Source organism: Nansenia antarctica, assembly GCF_963989245.1.
Source record: "Nansenia antarctica genome assembly, chromosome: 12".
NCBI lineage: Eukaryota > Metazoa > Chordata > Actinopteri > Argentiniformes > Microstomatidae > Nansenia > Nansenia antarctica.
Window position 1 is genome coordinate 4,639,486 of NC_137682.1, and position 26,824 is coordinate 4,666,309.

A 26,824-nucleotide genomic window follows, 5' to 3' on the forward strand; every position below is an offset into this window, starting at 1 on the left:
CTACCACCACCTGCTGGCTACAATTCGTGACGTTAGAATTACAAGGTTCTTGATTTTTGTCAAAATTGAGTTTTTTTACATACTCTGATCCATTAGGTGTTTATTAATGCCTGTGTGGTGTTATTTTTTACGTTGACATTTTTTTTTTACGTTGACATTTTTGAGTTAGTAATTCATCAAATAGGCCTACAAAGGTTCCATCTCACAAAACATAATGGAATGTAAAAACTTTGACGCGGCTCAATATCTCTGAACTGCCCTAAACGGAGATAGAACCTCATCATTCTAAACGGAGATAGAACCTTATCATTCTAAACGGAGATAGAACCTTCTCATTCTAAACGGAGATAGAACCTTATCATTCTAAACGGAGATAGAACCTTATCATTCTAAACGGAGATAGAACCTTATCATTCTAACGTCACGAATTGAGGATCGGATTACTTGCTCCACTGAGTAATATAATATGACATTTATTAAATATAACCTATGCATTTCTCTATAAGGCCTTCAAGCTATTTCACTAAAGCAAATTTCAATTGTGACTATGGTAAAGAGCAGATTTTGAAGCTTCTCTATGAAGATGTTAAGCAAACCAAACTAAATGTCTGAGGTTTAAATAATTCAAATCATTTGCACCTCATGTGGTGTGCTTGATTCTAATTGTAGGTATTTTAAGTTATTACCTCCATCTTTCAATATTGTTCAAATGAAGATCAAATGTCCATATGTTTAAATATGTTGGGGAAAAATGGGGCGGCTGTGGTCGCAGGAGGTAGAGCCGGTGTCTTATGATGGCAAGGTTGGCAGATCGGTGGTTCAAGCCCTGGCTGGCCACATGTCAAAGTGTCCTTGGGCAAGACACTGAACCCCAAATTGCAATGAGTGGGCCGGTCGGTGCCTTGCATGGTAGCTTGTCGCCATGTGTGTGTGAATGGGTGTGTGAATGGGTGATAGTGTTTAGAAGAGCAACAGATGGATAAAAGGCCAGACAGTAGGATAGCCAGAAACATGAGATCAGGTTAGAGGACAGTTAAGGTAAGATAGAGATAGTATAAGGTAGTTTGATTGGACTGGTTGCCAAGTGTACATTGTTGTGTAATTATTAATTATTCTATTAATTTTTAATAGGTTTTTGTTCTGAAAGTTCAATGGCAGTTGCATTATAACAATTGGGCTCTCAGAATGTTGGCTTAAATTCCACATTCCACCATGTTAACAGGTGAGAGTTTAAAAAAGCTGAATAGTTTAAAAAGTTTAGTATCAGAAAACCTTTATCAGAGTTGATAATTTGGAGTTGTTAGCACATTTTACAGTAGGATTGGAATAAAGGTGAAAGCTTTGAAAGGTAAGCAGGGTTGGTCCAAACATTTAATCTTTTGGTTTCCATAGACTATTATTCAAAGTAGCATTTTAAGGTTTGTGTAATTTATAATATGCCATTTAGTTGATGCTTTCATCTAAAGCGACTTGCATTGCAATGAGTGCATACATGTCAGTGTATATAGTTCCAGCAGGAATCGAACCCACAACCTAAACGTTGTCGGCGCTGTGCTCTACCAACTGAGCCATTATAAAGTATACATTTAAAAAAAGTTGAATAAAAGCAACTTAAGTTAAACATCGCTGTTGCTGGTGGTGTGACTGTGAATAGCTTAAACGTTGTAGGAGTAGCATGGTGAAAACGTTGGAAGAAGGAGAAGCAAGCACACTAATTAGTGTTGAATTTCAACCTTGTGATCCTACTCTCCGGATTGAGCTCTCCACAGATCCCAAGACTGTATCATTGATCATACTGGTAATAATCATTATTAAAAAAAACATTATCAGTCACTTCAAATCATTGAAATTCAGCAACCTTTATTTTTCAAAGATCTTATAAGGACAGGAGTTGAGTGAGTTACAGATGACCAAAAACTAGATAACGCTGAAGCGATTTCGTTGAAAAAATAAATAATACTTAACACACTTCAAAGAAATAACCTCCACAGAGGCAAATAATGATTAGAGGCGATTCTAGGATCACACAGGAAATGGAGAGAGAAAGATGGAAAAACATGCCGTGTCCTACTTCTTTGATGTCCTTGTTCCTATTTCTCTGTACAAGACACCTAAAATGTATGTTTCACTTGGTGTTTTGCTGTTATTCAGTCAAATACAGTTCTAAGGACCAGAGTTATCTGGTTATTTGCTCTTTGAACAGTGCAATAACATACATGTGCACTGATATTTAATCGACCTTGAATAAATAATACATACCGTACCATACCGCCACAGTTGTCTTGCCACAAATAATTTCATTTCAGTAGTTAGCCTACTTCTTTGTAATAAGTGATATAACACTAAATGAAGGAGTGCCACTGGTTGTCATTTCATGAAGGGAATGGGCTATATACACGTGTGCATAATAATAATAATAATAATAATATATTATACTTTAGTGAAACTTGCCAATTGATTTGTGCATATACATTTTGTTTAGATAGGGACCAAAGTCACCAAAGACAAATTATGAAAATGTTATGAAAATAAATTAAAGCAGAGGGTATCGATATAGCAACATGAGACAGTACAAACATTCAGCCAAAGCTTTTTGTGTAGCAATGCATAGAGACTTTTTACAGGTGTAACAGACAATAGCATTCACTGACCTATGACCAATGCCACCTTAGCCTCTCACACGTGTCAGCAAAAATAAGAATGATTGTCGAATGACATCAAAATGACCATGAGCATGGAAGGGAGAATAGCAAAATGTAAACTTTAAATGAATACATCTATGAGCTGATTCTCTAATGCTTATACAAGGCATAGAAATTACAATCAAGAGTAGTGCTTGCTTCCACAATATCCAACACAAAAAGTAAAATGTTACCACAATTTGAACACCATTTCACGCATTACAGGGTAAACTACATTGTATGTGACATACATATAAGCAATTTTCACATTACTTGTGTGTGGACAGGGGATTAATTAAAACTTAAGGATATCAAGGGCTTAAATAATATCTTTTGACAGGAAGAGCGGTCCCTTTGACCATAGAATGTTTTAAGGGCGACATTAATCTCCACCTCACCATTTCATTGGTACTCTAAATCTAAACTACCGACTGTGCCTTTAATATACACAATGGGGGAACAATATTTAGCCTTCTTATTTAATGGCACATACTGGTACTGACAGAAATGCCTCCCATCTATCAAGAAACTTGTCAGGGTACGACCATAATGAGTATATGGGCCAATGAAAGAATTGAATACCTACATTTAGCAGGTGTTCAGAGACCAAACCAAAAATACATAACTCCACAACTCCACAATCTACTGAAATGTCTTACATCTCTTTGAGTCATATGCCTCCAATGCTATGCCTACTCTAATCTATTAGTGTAGGTACACATGAGAATGGTAAACATGATTTAATGTATGTTTAAACTTAAAGACTTGAGGGCCAACCCACTTGCTTACTATAAAGGTAATGCATTAGTCATGTGGCCATGCCAAAGACATGTGTTCAAAACGTGTTTTACTATGTGGCATGGCGTTCTGATGGCGTTCTAAACTAATCATTTGTAGGCCAGAAGGAAAATCAACAAGTGATTACTGCTTCATTCAGTTATAATAAGATGGTTAAGCAATTCTGTTTACTCTCCTTTGTTTTGTACTACTGAAAGATACAATCGGAAGGAAAAAAAACTGAAACTCGTCTCGTAAACGACAGATCTTTCCAAGTCCACCACTTCAGATCTTCGAGACAAAAAAGTTTTCCTTTAATATTTTTCAAGAGCCATCCATTCCACCACTTGTCCTTTAGTTGAAACCACCTTGAGAAAAACCCGGTTCACAAGCTGGCGAAATCCACCAGCTTCTCATCTCAGAACCTCTACGCCAGGCCTCGTGTTGAAAACTTTCCGACTCAAAGTTGAAATTGGTGAACAATCAGAATTCTTCGCCCAACTACTGCATCGTTTTGATCGGTTGAGCCACGACGACTGACCGCTCTCAGTCTATCTGAACCCTCTCTCCCTCTCAAACATGTTCGAGTGCAGAGCATGAGCACAAATCAACTTTGAGGTAAAAAAAAAATCTCACCGAATCGCCTGACTGCTTCAAGAGTTTCGTCCCCTCTCTTTGTTTCTTACTACCGGGAAACCTTTCTTTTTTTGTGGAGTGAGCTTGGAGGGTTATGTGAGAACTCCTCCTCTTCTCTGTCTTTCTGTGCTCCAAGAGCAAGGTCCTCAGCCAAACTACCTGGTGGTCCCCGATGAGGGGGGGAGGAAGAGGTGGCGGGGGTGTGACTCCTGAGTCCCCCAAGGAGGACCGTGATCTCTCACCCCTCCGTCCATCGGAGGTCTTGACTGTCAGACAGCGCTACCGCGACGACTGCTGCGTTTTCTCCTTTAGCCAAGTCTCCGTGTGCGAGCAGTGCCTTCTCTCTTTTCCTCCCTCTTTCTTTCTCTCTCTCCATCTTCTCTTCCTGTCCAGCTCTACGCTCATTTTGCTCTCACTCTTGTGATTGGTTGGTTTCTCTCGGTCTCTCCTGTAGCTTTCACACAGTGGTGCTTTAGTTGTAGCAGTGGAAAACGGGTATCCATGTTTGTTCTTTTTATGTTATTACCCAGATTAAAATGCTGACGAACTAAGCTCAGCACAGGCCTAGCTCTTTTTCCCGCAACCTAGGAGTCAAAAGAAAACATTTGTTTACTTTTAATAAACCGATAAAGGAAGCCATTACAACCTTGGTTACAGAATATCAGAATACAGAAAATCAACAATTAACCATATTTTAAGTGAGTTTTGACATTCCACTCACTTAAAACTGGCATAATACTACTAAGCTAAAATAGCATAATACAAAATTGAAATTAACATGCATTAAAAATGGTTTTAGGCCTCAATACAGTCTCTTACACTCTAGTACTGGGATAGTCCAGTTACACCACCGTGTTGATACGCTCTTTCTCCCTGGTAGGTGGAATCTTGGGAGAGAGCCACGTCGATCTGGGACTTGAACTCATCGCCAAGATAGCTGTCCTGTATGGGGGTAAATAACAGAAACCACACACATGTGAGAGAAACGTCCAACTATGGGATGTACCCTAAATTGGCTCTTGATGAAGGAGTTCTCTAAAATATCGCGGATACTTCTGGTTACTGGGAACCCCTTTGACCATATAGGATCTTGACACATTTCTACTGCATTGTCTAGTACAGGGTCCCCACACCTTCTGAAACATCAAACTCAAGCACCTTACAAGGACTTTCAAGACTCAATTCCCTCAAATTCAAGGACCCAACACAGCATAGTTTGAGACAGATCTAGATGAGAATGTATATAATAGGAACTATCCGCTCACAGACAACAATTAAAAAGAGAGGCTTGAATGTGTGAACACTAGATGGTCTCTTGCCTTCTCTACCACAGCACAGCAAAACAATATATTGTGAAATATGTGTAAAGTTAAGCAATACAGAGACTTATTTACATTTTTGAATATATATACAGTATATATTTTTGGGGGAGAGAGAGAGAGAGAGAGAGAGAGAGAGAGAGAGAGAGAGAGAGAGAGAGAGAGAGAGAGAGAGAGAGAGAGAGAGAGAGAGAGAGAGAGAGAGAGAGAGAGAGAGAGAGAGGGGAATTCAAGCACTTTCAATGACCCATGTCTATTTTCAAAAACGTTTAAGGCCTTGATTTCTTTTTCTCAAATTCACAAACTTTCAAGGATTTCAAGGACCCGTGGGAACCCTGCTAGTAGTATATTCTGGAACAGTCTTAGCTGACCTGGGAGAGCTCAGGTTGGGAGAGGCCTGACTGGCTCATCTGGGAGGGCTGGCTCATGGTGATGTAGCCCTGGGTGAGGGGGCCCTGGGAGAAGGTCTGGGAGCCCAGGTCCTGGCTGGCCTGGCTGCTGCTGCTCATGTGGCCGTGCTGCTGCCCGTTACTCCCGCCGTGGTTCCCCATCCCACGGCTCCTCTGACGCCCGCCTCGTGTCACGCCACCGCCACTACTGCCTGCCTTGCCCTTCAGACCTCCGCCACGGCCTGTCAGGAAAACAGAGAAGAGACATAACATTTGAAATAGATAGGCCCGGGGCGCTTAGGTGGCGTAGCGGGTTAAGTGTTGACCATGTAACCGCAGGGTCCCCGGTTCGATTCCGGCCGGGGACATATCCTGCATGTCATCCCTCCTCTCTCTCTCTCACCCATCCTTCCTGTCATAATCTATACTGTACTGTCAATAAAAATGAAAAATATGAGTGGGACTGCCCCACTCAGAAAAAATAACTTAAAGAAATAGATAGGCCCACCTTCTTCTTCTTTCCGCGTATGGGTTGTTGTTATCTCTCCACTCCACCAGGCTCGGGGCCGAGGGGCTACCCTTTTACCACCCCGAGACCTGGTTGAGGGGCTACCCTTTTACCACCCCGAGACCTGGTTGAGGGGCTCACCCGGGCTATATTTCTGGACACCCCTCCAGAAGCCACGTCATCGTCTCGTCATCTAATACCGACAGACCATGCATCCCGTTGGGTGGGTGGTACACCGGGCAATCCAGGATAACATGGCCTGCGGTTTGGTCCTCTGCGCCACACTCGCACGACGCATTTGGGGCCAAGCCCCATCTGTGCATTGTGCATAGATGTTGTGTACATGAGGGGGGTGAATCTGTCTCACCTGCTGCAGGGCCGTTGACTTGGCCTAGGTACCCCGGCGGGGGCATGGGGGGCATAACCAGGTTGAAGGGGATGGGGATGTTCATGGAGGCCATGGGTCCCGGGCCCGTGCCAATCATGCCGATCTGGTCATGGGTTTGGAAGTACATGTTGGATGTACGTCCTGGAGGAAGAACAACAGAGAACATAGCCAAAAACAACAACAACAACAACAACTTTATTGAGACACTGAAGTTTGGAACTATATAGAAAACAATCTGAAACTGCAGTATAGTCTATGGGACTGATGAATATGATACGTTTCTCTGGAAGATTAGCATCTGATTGATGATAAAAAATGTAAGATGAGTGAAAAGGAAGATGTGAAGCCTCTCTTACCAGCGCTGCTGCGGTCATACACAGATCCAGGAATAAGAGCCTCTCTGGCATCGTACATGGCCGTGCTCATGAAACGACCCCCCTGCAAGCGCATGCACGCACAATTCAACAACTCGGATAAATGAATGGCCACGTATGTGCACGTCTTCAAGACACACACAGAATACTACTAGAACTACTGATCTTTTTAGCTTTTAGAGTGTCCGTGGCCAAACTCAAAAATCAAGCGTGGAAGATATCTCTATCCAAATCTTGTTTTATGATGTTCCTTTACGTACAGTAGTAAACACTCCTCCTATGCAAGTTTGCATGCTCGCACACACACTAAACTCACACACAGATACAGAGACTTGTGCGCACACACACATGCACATTAACAAACACCAAACACACCCCTTATTATGTGTGTGTGTGTGAGAGGGAGAGACTCACAGGATTGACGGTGTTGACCAGCTTGCGTGGCTTGCTGAACTGCATGAGGCTCTCTCTCAGGTTGTTGAGCGGGCCCTCGACCAGGACCTTCTGCTCCTTGTAGTAGTTGAGCAGGTGGTTCCACAAGGGCTGCTTGGACAAGGCCTTGGGATTGCCCACAATGATCACACCATACCTATATATACAGACACCCTTCTCAGACCATTTCTCTTGGTACTGTTTGATAGACTTTGATAACACACTATTGAACATCAAACTAAATCCTCACAGCCAAAAAAGGTAGTGTACAATGCCCTCCATAAGTATTGGAAAGAGGACACGTTTGCCTTCTTTTAGCTCTATACTTTTTTAAAAAAATGTATTGGGTTCACCATTTAGAATGTACTTTTAAAAAATCTTTATATATGAATGAATGAATGAATGAATGAATGGTCTTTATTGTCATTGCTATAGTACAGGTACCATACAACGAAATTTAGGAGGGGTGGCTCCCCTGGTGCTAGGAAAAAAAAAAAAAAAAAAAAAACACAAGGGAAGGAGCTGGTTTACATAAATAAAGGCTATGTACACTATCCACTATACTATACTGTACAGATAGACGACTGGGGTTGTCATATTGCACATAGTGTTATATATACTCTACTCTCCTATTTTAGGGCTCTAAAAGTATTGGGATAAAAATGTAATAATGGACCAAATAAAGTACTCATGTTTAGTATTTGGTCGACATTCCTTTGCATGCAATAACTGCCTGAAAGTCTGTGACCCATTGACCCCAACCAGACGCTGGGCATCTTCTCTGGTGATGCTCTGCCAGGCCTGTACTGCAGCCACCTTCAGTTGTTTGTTGATTTTTCAGTTTTTATTTTATTTGAATAAAATCGAATTATCTGGAAATTAAATGCATGTTCAATTGGATTTAATTCTGAAGATTGACTAGGCCAGTAACGTTGCACTTTTTGGGCCCTGAAAAACTCCCTAGTTGCTATGTATGGCAGTATGTTTGGGGTAATTGTCTAACTCTACGATGAAGAACACTGAATTGAGGCATTTTACTCGTACTTGAGCAGACAATAGAAGACATTCTGCTGCTCCTGCTGTCAGCAGTAATATCAATTAAGATAGGTTAGTCAGTCCTTGTGAGAGCTATACATGCTCGATTAGAAAAGTTACTAAAAAGTTACAATAATGAAAATCTTTCAGATGTTTTCTGTTCAGTTTGTATGTTACAGGGATTGTTTACCTGGCCCTGGTGAGAGCCACGTTGAGGCGGCGTGGGTCGTTGAGGAAGCCAATGCCCTGGTGCTCGTTGGCTCTGACACAGGACAGGATGATGAAGTCCTTCTCTCGGCCCTGGAAGGCGTCTACACTCGCTATCTCTACTTCCTGGTTTGGAGTATGCAGAGAGGAGAAGATAAGACAAGGTGGTCATGCAAGACATCTTATACTTTTGAATTGGAAGAATGATCGTCCTCCCTTGTTTGGCAGGTGGATTTGTGATGTCATGTACTTTCTCAAGGTGGAAAAGATGAGATACACATTGCAGGGATCAACTGGGAGGTTTAGTGCAGTGTGGCAGCCTTTCATTTCTTACGTGGAACGTCTAACAATGCCTCTTACTTCTTCAAAATGGCTTTGTATTATATATGAGAAGTACTCTGTGAACTGTTATTTATTATTATTTTTGTTTCTGTTTTTGTTTTGTTCTTGTTTTCGCTGTTTTGTCTGTCTGCTTATGTCTGTTGCGTACTGTAATGTCTCTGAAAACTAAATAAAAAAACACATTGAGTAAAAAAAAAAAAAAAAAAAGCTAGCTTCTTTGTGAGGAGCAACGCTGTTGGCTCCATCTCTGTAGTGTCAGACGCTTCCACTACTTTGTCATCAATATGGCGAGGGGATCTACTGTTTAGCTAATCATCCATCATCTAAAAAAACATAGAAACATAATGGATCCAAATTGTTTTGCCATTCACCCGTATTAGGATTTAGAAATAGTTTTGGACAAACCAAAGTTTACCAAACCATCATAATTCTCTCTCAAAAGGGCGCCATTTTTTCAACTGTGATCTAAAAGGACAGTGGTACACTCCTGGTACACCAATTGAAAAACATTGGATCCTGTGAGCGTTTGTGTTGTACCTGGTAAAGCTTAGTGTGAAGGGAGCCACTGAACTGCATGTACTGCACCAGGTAAGACCTCTGGCCCTCGTAGGGGGTGATGATGCCGATCTGGTCAGGCTTGGCCCCGGCCTTCAGCAGCCTGGTGGTGATCTTCTCCACGTTGGCGGCCTCCGTTCTGTACACAGGGAGAGAGCATACCAATAATTAAGCAATATCACACGAGAGGGAGTGTGTTATACTGAATATCAGCACGGCTGTGATTCGGTCGTAGGTACGAGGCCGACCTCGTGTGTGATATTGCTTTTATACAACTTTTATACAACAGTTCTACAGCGCGATTTATTAGTTAACAGTAATAAGCGACAACAGATTATGATTTGTTTGTTTATTTAATCATGAAAAAAATATATATTTAGTTCCGCAACTGAACTTCAAATGGACTGTTGCCTAGTAACCTGAACACAAACATGTAGTCTAATTAACGGTCATTTAGTAGAACACCTGTGCGGCGGAGTGATACATATAGTTAAAAGTCCCAGTGCTGTTATACTGAATATCAGCACTTATGGAATGCCTCTTGTCCAATCAAATTACTTGGTCGGAACTAACTGTTGTATAATATACCAATAATTATACCATGGTACTTGTGTCAAAACACATCGACTGAGACTATTCCAGGAAGTTAATCTAAGGACATCTATGAAACATAAATAAGCTAAATAATTATATTTCGGGTCAATGTTGAGCTGATGAGAAATATACGTAAAAACCGACGAGTAAACTTCTGAGTAAGAACTTGTGATTAGGTCTCAAAAGCACTATGGGCTGGTTTCACAGACAAGGCTTAGGACTAATCCTAGACTAAAAAGCATCTTCAATGGAGATTTTACATTGAAAGTGTGATTTAGTCCAGGACTAGGCTTAAGCCTTGTCTGTGAAACCGGCCCTATGGCTTAAGCCTTGTCTCTGAAACCGGCCCTAAATGTTGTACAGGGATAATGGTCGTTCACTTCTGTAAAATGAAAAAACGTGAAGTCTTCAACTGTTATTTTAGCAAGTAAGGCACAAGAAAATACACAAATGTTTGATCAAATAGGCTACCTGTTGAGATAGGACGTTCCTGAGCTAGCAATTTCCTCCTGGCCTTGAGTCACATAGAAGAACATGGGCTTGTCTGGTTGTGGCCACTGGAAGTCAAAGCCTTTCTTGATGCGGTCAGCTAGGTAAAAGAAAAGACAAAAAGGGAAGTGTTAGGGTTCCCACTCTTTTAAAGAAATAATCTTCCAGGACATTGCCAATGATTTATTAAGACCTTCTCAATCACCCACGCCTTTATAACCTCACGTCTAGACTACTGCAACTCCCTTTATACAGAGATTAGTCAGTCATCCCTGTCAGTCATCCCTGTCATCCCTCCTGCAGCTTGTCCAGAACGCCACCGCCAGGCTCCTGATAGGTACCGGGAAGAGAGACCACATCACCCCAATTTCCTCCTTTTAGTGTTTAAAGCTCTGAATGGGCAGGGGGGCCCCTCTCATATCGCATCGACCTTTTAACCCCCTATTCCACCTCCAGGGGCCATATTTATAAAGCTTTACGTAGAACTGGAGTAAAAAGCTTGCGTACATACGCAAAGCAAGAACATTTACACACACACTAACCTTCGGATTTGTAAAACGGTGAGCACGCAAGTGGAATTTGCGGTGCGCAAGTTCCACGCCTGCTTCCCTTTATAAATCACAATCAACGGAACATTTTGCGCACGTGAACAAGCGTCTTGTCCCACCCTTTTTAACGGCCATAGTTGCCTATAAATGTTCAGTGAAACGCCCCGACAAACCGGCAGAATTTTCTTTCCCACTTCAATTCAGGTTAATTTCCGCTCAACGAATGCGTCATAACAATATGAAACTCTTCTCTCGTATACCAGACCATCTGCCAGACCATAGATAATACACACGTGTATAATATCTTTGTGCCAGACTGCATCAACAACGGAATTGTCACTTCTACCTGGCAGTGTAAACGCGGCCTTAGTGTTGTATACAGTACAGTACAGGACACAAACTCACCGGCGGTGACTCCGTTCTGAAGGGAGCCCTCGTAGAAGATGTTTGAGGGGAAGGCGCTGAGGGCCGGGTGCATGCGGTACTGCACCTGCAGGCGGATGGGTCTGATGCCCAGCACCACCAGGCGCTCAAACAGAGACTGGGACAGGCCCGCCTTGGCTGCCTTCTTACACATCACCACTGGGCCCAGCTGGCAGTGGTCTCCCACCAGGATCAGCTAGACACAAGAAAATCATCATTAGTATAAGCAGGGTATATACAGGAATGTTGAGGTCAATTTGAAAGTGACAGTTGGATCTAAGTGACAGTTGACACTAGAACAGCCGTGTCTATGTTACCTAGTATAAGGGTAGAATAGGCAGACCAATTCTTATCAGCATCCGCAAAAACAGCAGAGGAACTGACAGTCATACTAAACAGGGAGCTAAGCTCCATTGGAAAGTGGGTCCATGAAAACAAGATGGTTACTTAATTTAGCCAAAACAAAAAAAAGCATCATCTTTGGGTCAAATCAATCTCTCAGAGCAGAGCCAGAGCTTAGACTGTGTATTGAAGGAACATCTATTCAGCAGGTAAAAGAAACTTAAAAGTTATCGGGAATCACCCTTGATGACAAACTGTCCTGGTCAAAGCACATTGACACTACTGTCAATAAAAATGGGCAAAGCACTAGCCGTAGTCAGACGATGCAGAAAATATCTTGCACCTGATCTAAGGAAACTGGTTGTTGTTGCTTCTCTGGTTCTGTCACAGCAGGATTACTGCCAGATAGTATACCTACCTGTTCCCCCATGCCGACAGCCTCCCCTACCCCTAGCCATCTACCCCATCCCGGCGCCCCCGCCCCCCCCCCCTTGACACGCATACAACCTCCCCTAGACCCCTACCCCTACCCATTTCCCCTAACCCTGCCACCCCCCTGATATGCATACAGCCTCCCCTATCCCTAACCACCTCCCCTGTCCCCACCACCACCCCCCCCCCTCCCCGTTCGCTGACTCTGTGTTCCATGTTGCGCTATATAAATTCAATGAATTATTATTATTATAAGTATTAGTATGGGCTAATACCACAAAGAAAGAAATGAGCAAAACTACAGTTGGTACAGAACAAAGCTGCACGCTTTGCTCTACAGTGTCCATATAGAACTAGCATACATAGTATGCACGCTAGTCTCCAATGGCTAAATCGAATAGCCAATCGAAACATTGGTGGGGAGCTATTACTTTTAAACACAAATAAAATGTTCAAGGCCATTCTATGCTGTAGTACAGTAAAAAAAAAGAAGAAAAAAAAAGAAATGAAATGAGAACTCCTTTAAATTGCAATAAGGAACACCTGCTTGGCCCCCAGTACGACAGGCACCATGCACTCTGGCTCAGTAGCTTGGGTGCTCTCGTCGATGAGGATGGAGCGGAACTGCATCTTGGCCAGGCGGGGGTCTCCTGCCCCCACACAGGTACAGCAGATCACATCGGCGTTCTGAGGGGAAGGGGGGGACATTAAGTCAGACCAGGGTATATATACAGGAATCTTGAGGTTAATTTGAAAGTGACAGTTGGATCTAAGTGACAGTTGACACTAGAACAGCCGTGTCTATGTTACCTACTCAGGGTATATACAGGAATCTTGAGGTTAATTTCAATACCTTTCTAAAGCCCAATGCACACGGCGTGCGATTTTGTCGCACGGCAACATTCGATTCTCCATTCACACCCACTCACTTCGGTGGTGTGAATGGAGAATCGAATGTTGCCGTGCGACAGAATCGCACGCCGTGTGCATTGGGCTTAAGACTTTTTAAAGACCTTGTCAATATTTTTCCAGACCTCACCGCCACTTCGAGCTGTAACCGTTTACATCAGTGACACCTTTAACTTAACAGTTTTAGTTTGCAATAGACTAGACCACTATCATACAACAGAATTTCCGGTTCATCTTAGTTTTTTAATAAAAACGAATAAATTCACGAACTTTTACTAAAGGTTTTTAGGACTCAAACTCTTTGGACAGAGTCTAATTCAGAAAAATACCTACAAAATTCAAGACCTCATAAAATCGTGATAACACTCTTTAATACTTATTAAGGGTCTTGATTTTCCCAAAATTGATTTATCAACTTTTAAATACTTTTCAAGACACCGCGGAATACCCTGTGGTAGTCTACACGTTACCATAAGTAGCTCCCTCTCGGCGGTGCGCTTCAGGGCCCTGTAGCGCTTCTCATCCGAGGAGGACAGCTCCCCAGTCTCATCCTTCAGCTGTTGCAGCTTCTGAAGCTCTGGCATACTGCAGATAGAATAGATCCAACAACATCACATACTGAGTGACCAGGACTCTCTCTGACATGTAGAAATGTACACAGACAGACACAAACAAAAAAGTGAAAATACCGCTCTATTGAAGGCTTTGGAGCAGAGAAAAAATGCCCCAGTGAACTTTCAAAATAAGGCAAATGTCATTTTCTTTGGTCGTTTTTTTTTAGAGATCATTTAGTGTCGTTCAGTCTTTCTTAAAATAGCAACTCAGTGTGCTTTCACACCTACCTCGTTTGGTGCGGACTTACCAAATGCTTTGCTATGTTCGGTTCGTTTAGATAGAGGTAAGAATACTCCGTTTGAACTCTAGTGCGCAAACAAACAATTGGGGCCGTGGACCCCGCGAAAAGATGGGTCTTGGTCCTGTTCCAAGTGAGCGGTTCATTTCGAGTAAGAACACAATCCTACTTGGTCCAGCCTTTTTTCCGGGAAATAACACAATACGCTATGTATTATGGGTTGCTGCAGACATATGTTGTTGTTAGGGGAGAGAAGAGTAGATAACTAGCAACTAGTTGGGGAAAGACATGAAGCCGTGAGGAGGCAAAGTGTCTCCTTCATAGGCTATGGGCAGATGAACAGAGTGGTGGTCTAGTGGATAGTGAGTTGGACTTGTGATCGGAAGGTTGTGAGTTCAAATCCCGCCTGAAGCCACACCACTACTAGTGTGCCCTTGGGTAAGGCACTTAGCCCTCAGTTACTCCAGGGGGAATGTCCCTGTAATTCGTAATTGTAAGTCGCTTTGGATAAAAGCGTCTGCTAAATGGCAAAATTATATCGGTTGGCAGCCCATTCACAATGAATGCTGGAAAGCAACAGATTACTTACAGCATACAGCCTGGAGTGGACAGGCACTCATTTTGGGGCTGTTTCTTCAAACACTTGTGTTGTTGATAAGAATACCAAAGCATTATTGGAAAAGGACAGAGATCGGGACTCATATGTAAGGTTCCAATGATTGTCTTGAATTTCTTTGTTTTGGAACAACCTGGCAGACTCTTAAGAGTCCAATAAATAAACGACATGCATGACCACATGGCCACAACGTTGTGGTTCTCTAGAGATGTGGAAATGTGAAACCTAACCATAATGAAAAAATGCAGCAAAGAATACTCCGCTTCGGACTTAAGCAAAACAAAAATAGGTATGAAAGCGTCCTCGTTGAGTAGCGGTCCTGCGGTACCTGTCCATGTTGCGGATCTGGTTGTGCAGGGCCAGGAAGGACACGGGCGAGTCGATGGCCTCTCTGCTCTTGGCACAGAGTCTCACTACCTTCAGCCCTGTCTGGTGGATCTTCTCAGTCAGCTGATCCACCGCAATGTTGCTGGGAGCACACACCAGCACAGGCCTAAGGACACACACACACACACACACACACACACACACACACACACACACACACAAGGTTGGGCTCAGTGATTTATAATTTCTTCAGACACATTTTTTTTTGTGAAAAAGACAAAGCTCATTCGCAATGACAATCTGACAATCTGGCAAAGAAGCTATATAGCTTAATGTTGTAGCATTATTGCTCAATGCTAACTGACAAATTCATAAACAATTGCTAACTACTTTACTATTCACAAGTGTTAAAAGTGACTCTTATTCAGACATTATTTAATACGCTTATATTGGGTGAGCTGTGACAGCATTATCTTACCCGTTGCCCTGTCTGGCCAAGTGGTAGACTACTGTGGCAGAGGTGACGGTCTTCCCTGTGCCAGGGGGTCCCTGGATCAGACTGAGAGGCCGCTGCAGCACAGTCTTCACAGCGTACACCTGGACAGGAACATACATGCATGGTACTGAGTCCTTAATGAGCGATTAGATGACGATACATAGAAACGAGTACCTTTGAAAGTCGAGTTTCAGTCAAGTTTTGGGTTCATTAAAATCTCTACCTCTCTTTCTCCTTCTCATGCTGTCCCTATTAACCCCTCATTAACCTTATCTGTCTCTTAACCACTTTCATTAACTTAATTAAGATATCACCAGGAAGAAAATGTACTGACATAGTATTGAGTCAAAATCAATTTCCAGAGGAAATGGACTAAAAATCTTTCTTGATAGCTCTGTCTCACTCGTGCGCAACTTTCGGCACTGATGACGCCATATAAGTGTGTCTAATATAACCCACCTGTGAGTGGTTGAGGTCGGGCAGGCCCTGGGCAGTGAAGCGTTTAGGAAGCTGACACTTGATGACCACGTCCTCCACCTCGTGACCCAGCAGCTTGTGGTATATGTACCCAGACACCGAGGTCTCGTCCACGGCGAACGTTTTCAGGGCGCTCTGCATCCTGGAGGAGGGAACAAAACCACAGAGTAAATATCATAATTCCATAGTAAATCAGTCAAAGCAACTGTCAGCTAAGCTCAAGTTCAAACTTTTACAGATTTTTGGTTTGGGATAAGACCGACCGTTCATACCTGTCAAAGGAGGTCGACTTCCACACAAAGTCAACCTGAAAGTTATGTGGTACCTCCACTGGAGCCCCAGCGCTGCTCCTCAGCTCTATGGCTATTTCATCACCATAGTCTATTGGGCAGAAAGTTAAGGAGTATACCACATTAATTTTTATTAATTAATTTTAATTTTGCCATTTAGCAGACGCTTTTAATCCGAATTACGAATTACAGGGGACATTCCCCCTGGAGTAACTGAGGGCTAAGTGCCTTACTCAAGGGCACACTAGTAGTGGTGTGGTCCAACTCACTATCCACTAGACCACCACTACCCCACCACTACCCCACATGAAATATCTCTCTAAATTAGAAGATAATGAACAGTCAAAAGTGATGTAAAAAAATAATAATAAATCCAAAGCGATTTACAATTACGAATTACAGTGCCTTACTCAAGGGCACACTAGTAGTGGTGTGGTTTCAGGCGGGATTTGAACTCACAAATGTGAAGGATACTATCTGGGACTTTGATGACATGTCCAATGCCCTTCCAGAGGGGGGCTAAGTCTCCTTTGTACCTCAGGCAGATCTCGTCCCCCTGCATCAGACGCATGTCTACAGGAACACAGAGAATGCAAAAGACAAAAGACTCCTTTTCATAGTTTCAATGCTGCTTACAGGTAAGCATAGATAGATTTGACAATATAAATGATTGCAAAAGAAACACTTAACAACACACAATGTGCACATTCACATGGGTATGTGAGCATGAACACACACACACACACACACACACACACACACACACACACACACACACACACACACACACACACACACACACACACACAAACAAACAAATATCATGTCTTGTGACATAAGAAAGACCAGCATAATCTTTTGTGAGAATGCAAGGCCGGAATGGTGGCCGGAATGGAATGGACATGGACCACTGGAAGACAGATCAAGATGATGAAGATGAAGATGGACAAAAAGAGGAATTATTACCACCTGAATCCGTCTTGGGGAGGCTGAAGTAAGCAATCCGCTTTTTATTCAGCCCCAAGTCCCACCTGACTGTTATATTGTCTTGTGTCTGCAGAGAACAAACAAAAAAAAGAGTACCGGTACTTAGAAATGTATTTTAAAAACAGTCATATTTGTAAAGAGATGGGCTCCTGTAATTGCTTATTTTGGGTTTCAAATGTGAAAAGGTGCAGTACAGACATAAAGGTAGACCTGACCATGACTGATTTTTTATTTTTTATTTTAATGCATTTGTGTCTTGTCGAACCAATGTTAATTCATTACTATCTGTGTGGAAGTAACTTATGTGATGCCATGACTTAAAATTCTCCTTGCTTGCCGAACTGTACCGTATATAGTTGTTTTTTGTTTTTCTTTCTCTTTGTGTTTTATTATTATCTTACAATGTAAGCAACAATGTAAAAATGTTTAATATGAGGTTGAATAAACATTTTCAAAAAAATAAAATAAAAAAGTATTTAAGACTGCAGAACCTTTACATCCAATCAAGTTGCCCATAAAACTACAGCAACAACTGGCCAGCTTGAAAACAAAACAACTACAGCCGAAAACAGCTGGCTTGGCCTGACACAAATAGAGCTGGTCCAAAAGCACACTGCTCAGCAGGTTGGGGCTTACAGTACCTGGGACTCTTTGAGCTTCTTATCATAGTCAGCTTCCAGTTTGACCAGAGGACCAAAGATGTTCTGGTACTGGTAGGCGTCCTCGTAGCGCAGCAGCACGTGCTGAGGCTCCTCGTCCACGCCGGGCTTCTCCAGGTCCTCCAGGGTGGCTGTAGGGTTTTCCTGAGGAGACCCAGACATAAACCCTCAGGGCCATGGATGTACAGTGTTATATCCGTTGACTACCTGTCCGTCAACAAATTTACTTTAAAAAGCTCCTCCTGGTTTACAAATCGTGACGTTAGAATTATACAGAATCTATCTCAATTTTTGTCAAAATTGAGTTTTTTTTACATAATCTGATCCATTAGGTGTTTATTAATGCCTGTGTGGTGTTATTTTTTAAAATGTTGATATTTTTTGAGTTAGTAATTCATAAAATACAAAGGTTCCATCTCATAAAACATAATGGAATGTAAAAACGTTGACGCTCAATATCTCTGAACTACCCTAAACGGAGATAGAACCTTATAGTTCTAAGCTCACGAAATCCCTGAATGGCAACGGACCTGACTACCTGTCAAATCTACTCTCCTCCTATTAACCTCCACGCACCCTATTTTTTAAAAGAAATTCAATCAAATCAATATGCTGTAAAAGCTCATGTGTTGTAACAACGGTATGAAGCCAAAGACTTTTGATAATCCTAAAGAAACGGTTAATTCCCCTGTTTTGTTTGTCTTCAGAGGACGATTGGCTGTCAGAGAACCTAAAGCACTACACTATTGCACTACACTATTGCTACTTGCACACCACTTTATGTTCAGCACTTTATGTCCCTTATGTCCTGTGTCTTTTATTGTTACTATTGTCTCTTTCTTTTCTGGCACAGTGTACAGTGTTCAGTGGCTAGTCCTATTTCATTTCACTGCATGTTTTACTTTGTATTTCTGTGCATGTGACAAATAAAGTACCCTTGAACCCCCTTGAACCCCTTGAAGCGAGCGGAATGACGGAACTCTAATTAAACAAAAAAGATGAAGAACTAAAAGAACCTTCCAGAGTTCCTCCAGCTTGTTGATCTGCTGAGCGGTGATCTGCCGCGCCCTCAGCTGCTCCTGCTCTGAGGGGATCTTCACCAGCCAGGACAGGAAGCAGCGGTCCTGGATCAGCGGCTGCCACTGGGAGCTGTCCCAGTTGATGTCCTTCAGGCTGCTCTGGCTGGCACATGGCTGCCTGGGTTACCAAAAGCACAAAAAAAAAAAATATAGAAGATGAATGTACCATGTTGCCCAACATGTGTTTTGATGCTTATTACACAAGAAGGAGCTACAAGGTTCTCGGAGTTTGACAATGAGCGTGGCTCTGTGAATGTGTCTCTCTCTCTCTCTCTGTCTCTCTCTCTCTCTCTCTGTCTCTCTCCCCCTTCTCTCTCACACCCCCCTCTCTCACCCTCCCCTCTCTCTCTCACCCTCCCCTCTCTCTCTCACCTTCCCCTTTCCTCTCACCCCTCCTCTCTCCTCCCCACCCCCCCTCTCTCCTCCCCACCCCCCCCTCTCTCCTCCCCACCCCCACCTCTCTCTTCCCCTCCTCTCTCTCTCTCTCCCCCCCCCTCCCTCTCTCGTATCCCTGATCACAATTACGCAAACACACCTGACCAGCCCTTTTTAGAGACTTGTATAAAACATCTCAACAAGCTTCTCTCTACTCCAGCAGCTTACCTGCAGAGCAGCACCACCACAGAGTCGGCCTTGGCAGGGATGAAGCCCAGGAGGAAGACGTTGCGACAGCCGCAGTTGTAACACTCCAGCACCGTCTCTCCCAGCGGGCCGTCCTTGTGCAGGGTCACCTCCTTGGACTTCGCTCTGACCAGGTGGTTCACAATGTGGCTGAAAGAGAAGACAACAAAATACTACGTTTAAACCCTCAGAAAAACAAGATATATATAACAAGATATAGATAACAAGACTATATTATAGTCCTGGATTCTTTGCTTCGCAGGAGGTGAAATGTTAATTACTGAAAATGATGAGAAAGTGTGTGAATAGGGAGTAGAAATCTTCCTTCACACCCCATCCTCTACTTTGTCATATACAGTGGGTTCGTAAAGTATTCAGACCCCCCTTACATTTTTCACACTTTGTCATATTGCAGCCATTTGCTAAAATCAATTTTTATTTTTATTTTTTTATATTTCAGTGTTTATTTTGTAATAAATCTGCAAAAATGTCTACAAGTCTGTGTTTTTCTGACAATATTGGGTGCTGTGTGTGCATGAACAAGGAAATAAATGAAATTAATTTATTAGGGCTGGGACTTTAACACGTTAATTTCGATTAATTAAATACAGGAAGATTTTTTTTTTTTTTTACGCATTTTAATCACACTTTCTGTTTTTTTTTATTTTGTATTTTATTTGGCCAGCCCTGCCACTTCTGTCCATTGAGAGAGACTTTTCTCCCTTGCAGGCGACATAGTGCAAAAAAAGAGGGCAGCCTTGAGCTCTGAAAATATAAACAGGCTACTCTACCATCAAAGAGTCGAACCGCGCATGCACGCGTGCACCGCTCAGCAGCGGAGATCATGCTGTGATTAAACTCATCCCCACATATCGGACTCTACTCAAAATACAAAAATAACCAAGAGGTCAGTCCAGAGCTGGACACCTGAGGCCATTGAGTCATTACAAGACTGCCTGGACATTACAGACTGGGAATCTATTAAACTAGCATGCAATAGATTATGCAGACTCCTGCATATCCTACATCCACTTCTGTGAGGAGATCAGCATCCCCAGACAAATCATTGTCATGTATGGCAACAATAAGTCATGGCGTCAGCAAGGAAGTGAGATCACTGAGAAAGGAGAAGGAGGCAGCCGACAGGAGTGGAGACAGAGATACATACACCAAAGCCAAATACTCTCTCAGCAATGCCGTCCGGAATGCTAAGAAGACGTATAACAGAATTGAACAACAAGTTGGTGATAATAACACAAGAGCTGTATGGAAGGGACTACAGTCTGCCACGGGCTACAAGAAAAAGCCCCTCCCAGCCTCTGCCAACCCGAATCTCCCAGACCAATTTAAGGTTTGAAGCTCCACACAGGTCCCCCCCCACTCCACCTACTCTGCCTCTCCTACCACTGCTACCTCACCTGCTCCACTCTCCATCACTGAGCATGGAGGTTCAGAGGTTCCCTCTTCAAAAACCAGAACACCAGGAAAGCTTGTGGCCCGGACCTGCTGCCCTCAAGCATTGCGCCAGTGAGCTTGCTCCAGTGTTTACAGACATTTTCAACCAGTCTGTTAACGCATGTTCAAATCAGCTGTCGTCATCATCCCGATGCCAAGATCACCTGCTTGAATGACTACAAACCGGTCGCCCTCACCTCTGTAGTCATGAAAATGTTTGAACACTTGGTTCTGCCCTACCACAGACCATCTCACGGACCCCCTGCAATTTGCATACAGATCCAACCTCACAGCAGACGACGCAGTCAACCTGGCGCTCCACTATATTCTGCAACATGTTGGACAATCGAAACACCTATGCCAGAGTTGTGTTTGTGGATTATAGTTCAGCCTTCAATACCATAATTCCTGACCTCCTCCACAATAAACTGGCCCAGCTGAATATCCACCCCTCCATCTGTCAGTAGATTACTGACTTCCTCACCAACAGAAGGCAGTATGTCAGGATGGGCCCTCATCTGTCTCTGCCCCGCACAGTTAACACCAGTGCTCCTCAGGGCTGTGTGCTCTCCCCCTTGCTCTACTCTATTTAATTGAATTTGTCTCAGCAACTGGCTGAAAGAGAAGAAGCAGAAGAAGTAGCAGGCTTAGAGGTATCCTGAGACCAATGGGTTTGTTGTTACTGTGAAGGGTACTGTTTTTTTTTGGGTTACCATTTTAGTCAACACTTGTGACTTTATGTTAAACTGTTGGTCTGTTTATTATTTTGACCACGGATATTTGGGTGCGTAGGGGAGGGTGGCGAGGGTTAGTGTAACATTAGGTTAGGTACATTGTGTGATCTGTGCCAACGACATGTCATTTCACGCGATGTTGATCGCAACATAAGCAAGATGGAAATGTATACTGTCACAATGTTGCCGTGAGAAGAAAATACCGAATTACCGAACACAGAGAAATCACTGGAAAAACACTCAGGTATTGTGACAGCGCCACCCCATGCCCACACAGTGAATTACATGTACTGTATGTATCACAGGACCATCTGGCTCCTACAGCGAGGTTGACGCTTACGTTGTAATTTAGCCCTTACAGACACTGTAGATGGAAGGTCAAAAACAGCAGGTTGGTTAGCCTTAGAATCTTACCTGCCAGATGTATTTCCACGTCCATTGCAAAACCACTTCTTACTGGTGTTGCAATACACCACACACGCCGGATCATGAATGCCACAGTAGCTAGAGCAGAAATGAGAGTCATGAATGTAAGTATCATTGTTCAGGGCAGGAGCAGGACATGTTACATTTACATTTACATTTTTGGCATTTAGCAGATGCCTTATTCCAAAGCGACTTACAATCAATACATTTGAATGCTAAGCATGTGAATCATCAGTCCACCATTTGTGGCTGGAAGAATAATCCAGCTCAGGCCCGGGGCCGTTGATAGAAGGAGAAACCTTCTTCTACCACCTTCTTCTAGAACCTTTTTTTATTTTTTTATACTGGAGGAACAGAGAAACAGTACAAAGGGGGCGATAGAAGTTCTTAGGGACACAGTAGAGGGGAAAGCGGGTGTCTTTAGGAGACGTAGTGCTGAGGGGCAGAAGATGTCTCAGGAGGAGCAGTTAAGATGTAACCTGAAGAGATGGGTCTTCAGTCTACGACGGAAGATGGGTAGTGACTCTGCCGTTCTGACAGTGTGTAGCTGAGCCTGCTGCCACAAGCTAAAGCACAGGCTGGAGGCATTCCAAACCTATAACTGAGCAGGGCACCTATTCGGTTGTTAAGTCTGACGTCAAACGTGACGTTTAGCAATTTCCGGGTCCAAACCAGAAATTCCCTGCACCAGTGTACTACAGCGGCGGTAGAATGACAGTTCAATTGTTTTTTAGACTCGGATCTATTCATACAACAAGGGACACAGCACTTTCCTGTTTTTCCCATATTTGTCAGCGTCTTTGAGCCTCGGAAAAGCGCTATATAAATATAATGAATTATTATTATTACTGAGGCATTTCAAAGAGAGCGCCTCAGCCAACTTTGGACCCGGAAACACGTCACGAATTAACAACCGAATTGTCCCTCCTCGTCAAAACTACATTCTAACATACTGGACATCAAAGATTGACAACTAATAACCATGTGTACATTATATTCATAGATATACAGTACACCCAATAAATGCCCTGATTTGACTTATGTAAACACAGGGCCAGTGACATCTGGCATAACCCTACAGTTACCTGCATGCATGGACTGGGAGGTCTTTGGTATAATAGGTGTCCTCTTCGTCTTCTTCAAAATTCAACTCCGCAAGAAGTTGACTCGCTTTCACGACAGAATCGTCCCCGTTCTGCAAAACTCCGTTGGGTCCGTTAACCTAAAGATAAAATGCTTAATGTGTACATTTCTGAACGACATAGAATCGAAAGTGCAATACTGAAATACAACTGTGAACATTTCAAAACCTGCAAACTGCGACACTTTAAATGAATGTGCAATAATACTATGTGCAATATGACAACCCTTGTGTACATAAGGTTCAGAGATAGGAAATGTTAGGATATTTATAGCATAGCATAGAGTACAGCACAGTGTTTTATTTGTATAGTATAGTAGTATAGTGGATAGTGTACATAGCCTTTATTTATGTAAACCAGCTCTTTTCCCTTCTTGTTTTTAGTATTTTTTTCCTAGCACCAGGGGAGCCCCCCCTCCTAAATTTCGTTGTATGGTACCTGTACTGTATTAATGACAATAAAGACCATTCATTCATCATTCATTCATCATTCATTCATTCAATCCACCTGCTACAAAACCACTGGCCCTCTCCCCTAAGATCCCTAGCAGCATTCCACAAACCGCCCAAAAAGCCTACACCATAATCAAGGACCACTGCCACATAGCTACTCCACCCCTATGTTGATCTGTTGCCTCTGGGACAGCGTTTGACAGCCCCCCCAGGTGTCAGACTAAAAAGCAAACACACTGTTGCCCTGGGGACAGTGGCACTGATAGATGATGGGTTGCTGGCAGCCGTAGTCAAGGTCGCATATGATACTGCACCTGTTTTATGCTCATTAATTGACTTATGTCGTTGCTATAGTAGGATACACTGTTTGTGTTGCTATAGTAGGATACACTGTTTGTGTAAATGTAATTTGTGATATGTAATGTTGCTGTCATGTTGTTGTTGTTGTTGCTGCTGACTGTGAATAATGGAATTGAATTAAGAAAGACAAGAGTTAGGAGACAAGTACTAGCTTAGTATGCATCCTCGGAATGGACACAAACAATAGAAATAATAGGACTAGTTAGCTGTCAGTAGATTAACCTGGTCAGTAACATGCCTGCTGCCATACATTACATAGCAACCAAGTGTTAATTTGGTGCACGACCTGTTGTGACTTTCTTGCTTAAAATGAACTTCTAGAATGTACCTTTATAATGTGCATGAATGTGCACCCTCAAAATGTGCATGACTAGTAGCCAACCAGACATGTCAATGCATAATCCTGCTGACCTTCTATGAACGCATGCAGATAAAGCTTGGGGCCAAGAAGATGCAATGATGTATTCATTTGTAAACATGTCTGGCTAAGCTAACATAGCCAGATGCGTGGGGCTTTTTGCTTTTTGCATTTTGACAGATCACCCTGCACCACACCGTCCGTCCAGCTTAGCTAATGATCCTAACCCAGCTAGCTTGTGCATTGTTGCTAATATTTTGTTGCAAGCTGCAAATAGTTGTCCAGCCAGCCAAGTCATTGCATGCACGAACCTGGCTGTCCAGCTGACTCTGCGTCTGGCCTTGTTGTGTTGGGGTCTGGCTCGGCAGGGTGAAATCGGTGAAGTCATACTCGGAGCCCTGGGTGTCTGCTCCTGCACCAAGCCCCTGGGTGTCTCCTCCTGCTCCTGCACCTCCTCCACCCAGGAGGTGCACCTCCTCCGTGTCCAGGAACGTGAGAGTCTGCGAGCTCAGCGGCCCGTACGCCTCCACAACACTCATGTTCTCTCCACAAACAGTGCAATAACGCACAATGCAATTTTATGCAATTTAGGTTCAGACAGTAGCTCTCTTCTCAACAGTTTGTTATTAATCCTGCCGAATTAAAATCCCAAACAGAAATCCGATAGTCGATGCAAATGAAGGGAGAGCACAGAACCCACAGAGGCTCGAGCGCCTCAACTCCCACTCGGAATAATGACGTAACTTGCGTCTTCTTGCGCCGCACAACATTAATGCACGGTGCTGCACGGTGACGTTTACACAACAATCATCAGCTTTTTATTGATTACATCGTTTCATTTTTGCTTTACTGTTGATTCATATAAAACCTTATTATCTATCTGTTATTCTATTATTTCAATTGAATTTGGTCCAATCTAGACAATTTGATGGCAGCTACTAGATTGAAATCAAGTGAAATACTGAAACACAACTGTGAACATTTCAAACCTGCAAATTGCGACACTTTAAATGAATGTGCAATAATACTATGTGCAATATGACAACCCTCGTGTACATAAGGTTCAGAGATAGGAAATGTTAGGATATTTATAGCATAGCATAGAGTACAGCACAGTGTTTTATTTGTATAGTATAGTATAGTGGATAGTGTACATAGCCTTTATTTATGTAAACCAGCTCTTTTCCCTTCTTGTTTTTAGGAAAAAAAATTGTAAGCAGCTGGTTTAAGCTATATAGTGATACACAACACTTATTCACTAGGCTCTTGTGAAGCTAAAACATGGGATGACAGACAGCAGTACAGTAATAATGAATGGATGGATGAATGAATTCGTAGTGTGTAGTGTTTAGGGTGTAGTGTGTAGTGTGTAGTGTCAGTCCCACTCTGACCACTAGAGGGCAGCAGTACAGGTCCTGTGAGATGGAGGAGTCTCTTTTTTTCCCTAGCACCAGGGGAGCCACCCCTCCTAAATTTCGTTGTATGGTACCTGTACTATATCAATGACAATAAAGACCATTTATTCATTCATTCATTCATTCTATTATTTCAATAGAATTTGGTCCACTCCCTCCCTGGAGGATGATACAAGTCAAACACTCACAGTTTTACATACAAGCCTGCCAGTCCAGATACATTCAGATGAGAAAACACACCTGCTAAAGAGAGGAAAGGCCAAAGGGTTATGTATCAATAAACACAGATGCAATGACCTATACATGTACATACATAGCCTATTAGGTCCAGTCATTGATAATTGTTAAGTTGGACAAACAAGGCAAACTGACAGACATTAGTGAGAATTACAATACAAAACATAAACAGAATGACATATAAATGAATCCATGCATCCATAGAATTCATGAATCCATGAATCCATACACTGTGATAGTGGGTAAAGTGTGTTGGATGGATGAATTGATAGATGAGAGAGAGAGAGATTAAATGAGGTGATATAGACAATAGCACGGCAATAAGAAGAAAGGGTGATGATGGCATAGTTGAAAGAATGTGAGATATAGTTGCAGGATGGACAGATGGGTAATTCATACATTTTTAAGTGAATGCATTTTAATTAATGCGAGTATTAATGCCCTAAAACGAGTCATTTAA

At 42.7% G+C, this 26,824-nt stretch overlaps 1 protein-coding gene across 1 annotated transcript; it reads right to left on the reverse strand.

The window, feature by feature from the left end:
* Positions 1-3,850: 3,850 nt before the first annotated feature.
* LOC308168580 (regulator of nonsense transcripts 1) lies at positions 3,851-25,251 on the reverse strand (the record flags this gene model as incomplete). Its single annotated transcript, XM_080543179.1, has 24 exons — positions 3,851-4,678; positions 4,914-5,036; positions 5,785-6,044; positions 6,678-6,839; positions 7,055-7,136; positions 7,487-7,661; positions 8,730-8,872; positions 9,626-9,782; positions 10,709-10,826; positions 11,680-11,893; positions 13,015-13,158; positions 13,851-13,965; positions 15,178-15,342; positions 15,655-15,773; positions 16,132-16,291; positions 16,422-16,530; positions 16,914-17,012; positions 17,406-17,493; positions 18,068-18,229; positions 19,102-19,282; positions 19,768-19,935; positions 22,389-22,478; positions 23,486-23,622; positions 25,024-25,251. 23 exons carry the CDS (start codon positions 25,249-25,251, stop codon positions 4,917-4,919), a joined length of 3,396 nt encoding a protein of 1,131 aa, XP_080399305.1. The 3' UTR covers positions 3,851-4,678; positions 4,914-4,916.
* Positions 25,252-26,824: the final 1,573 nt, after the last annotated feature.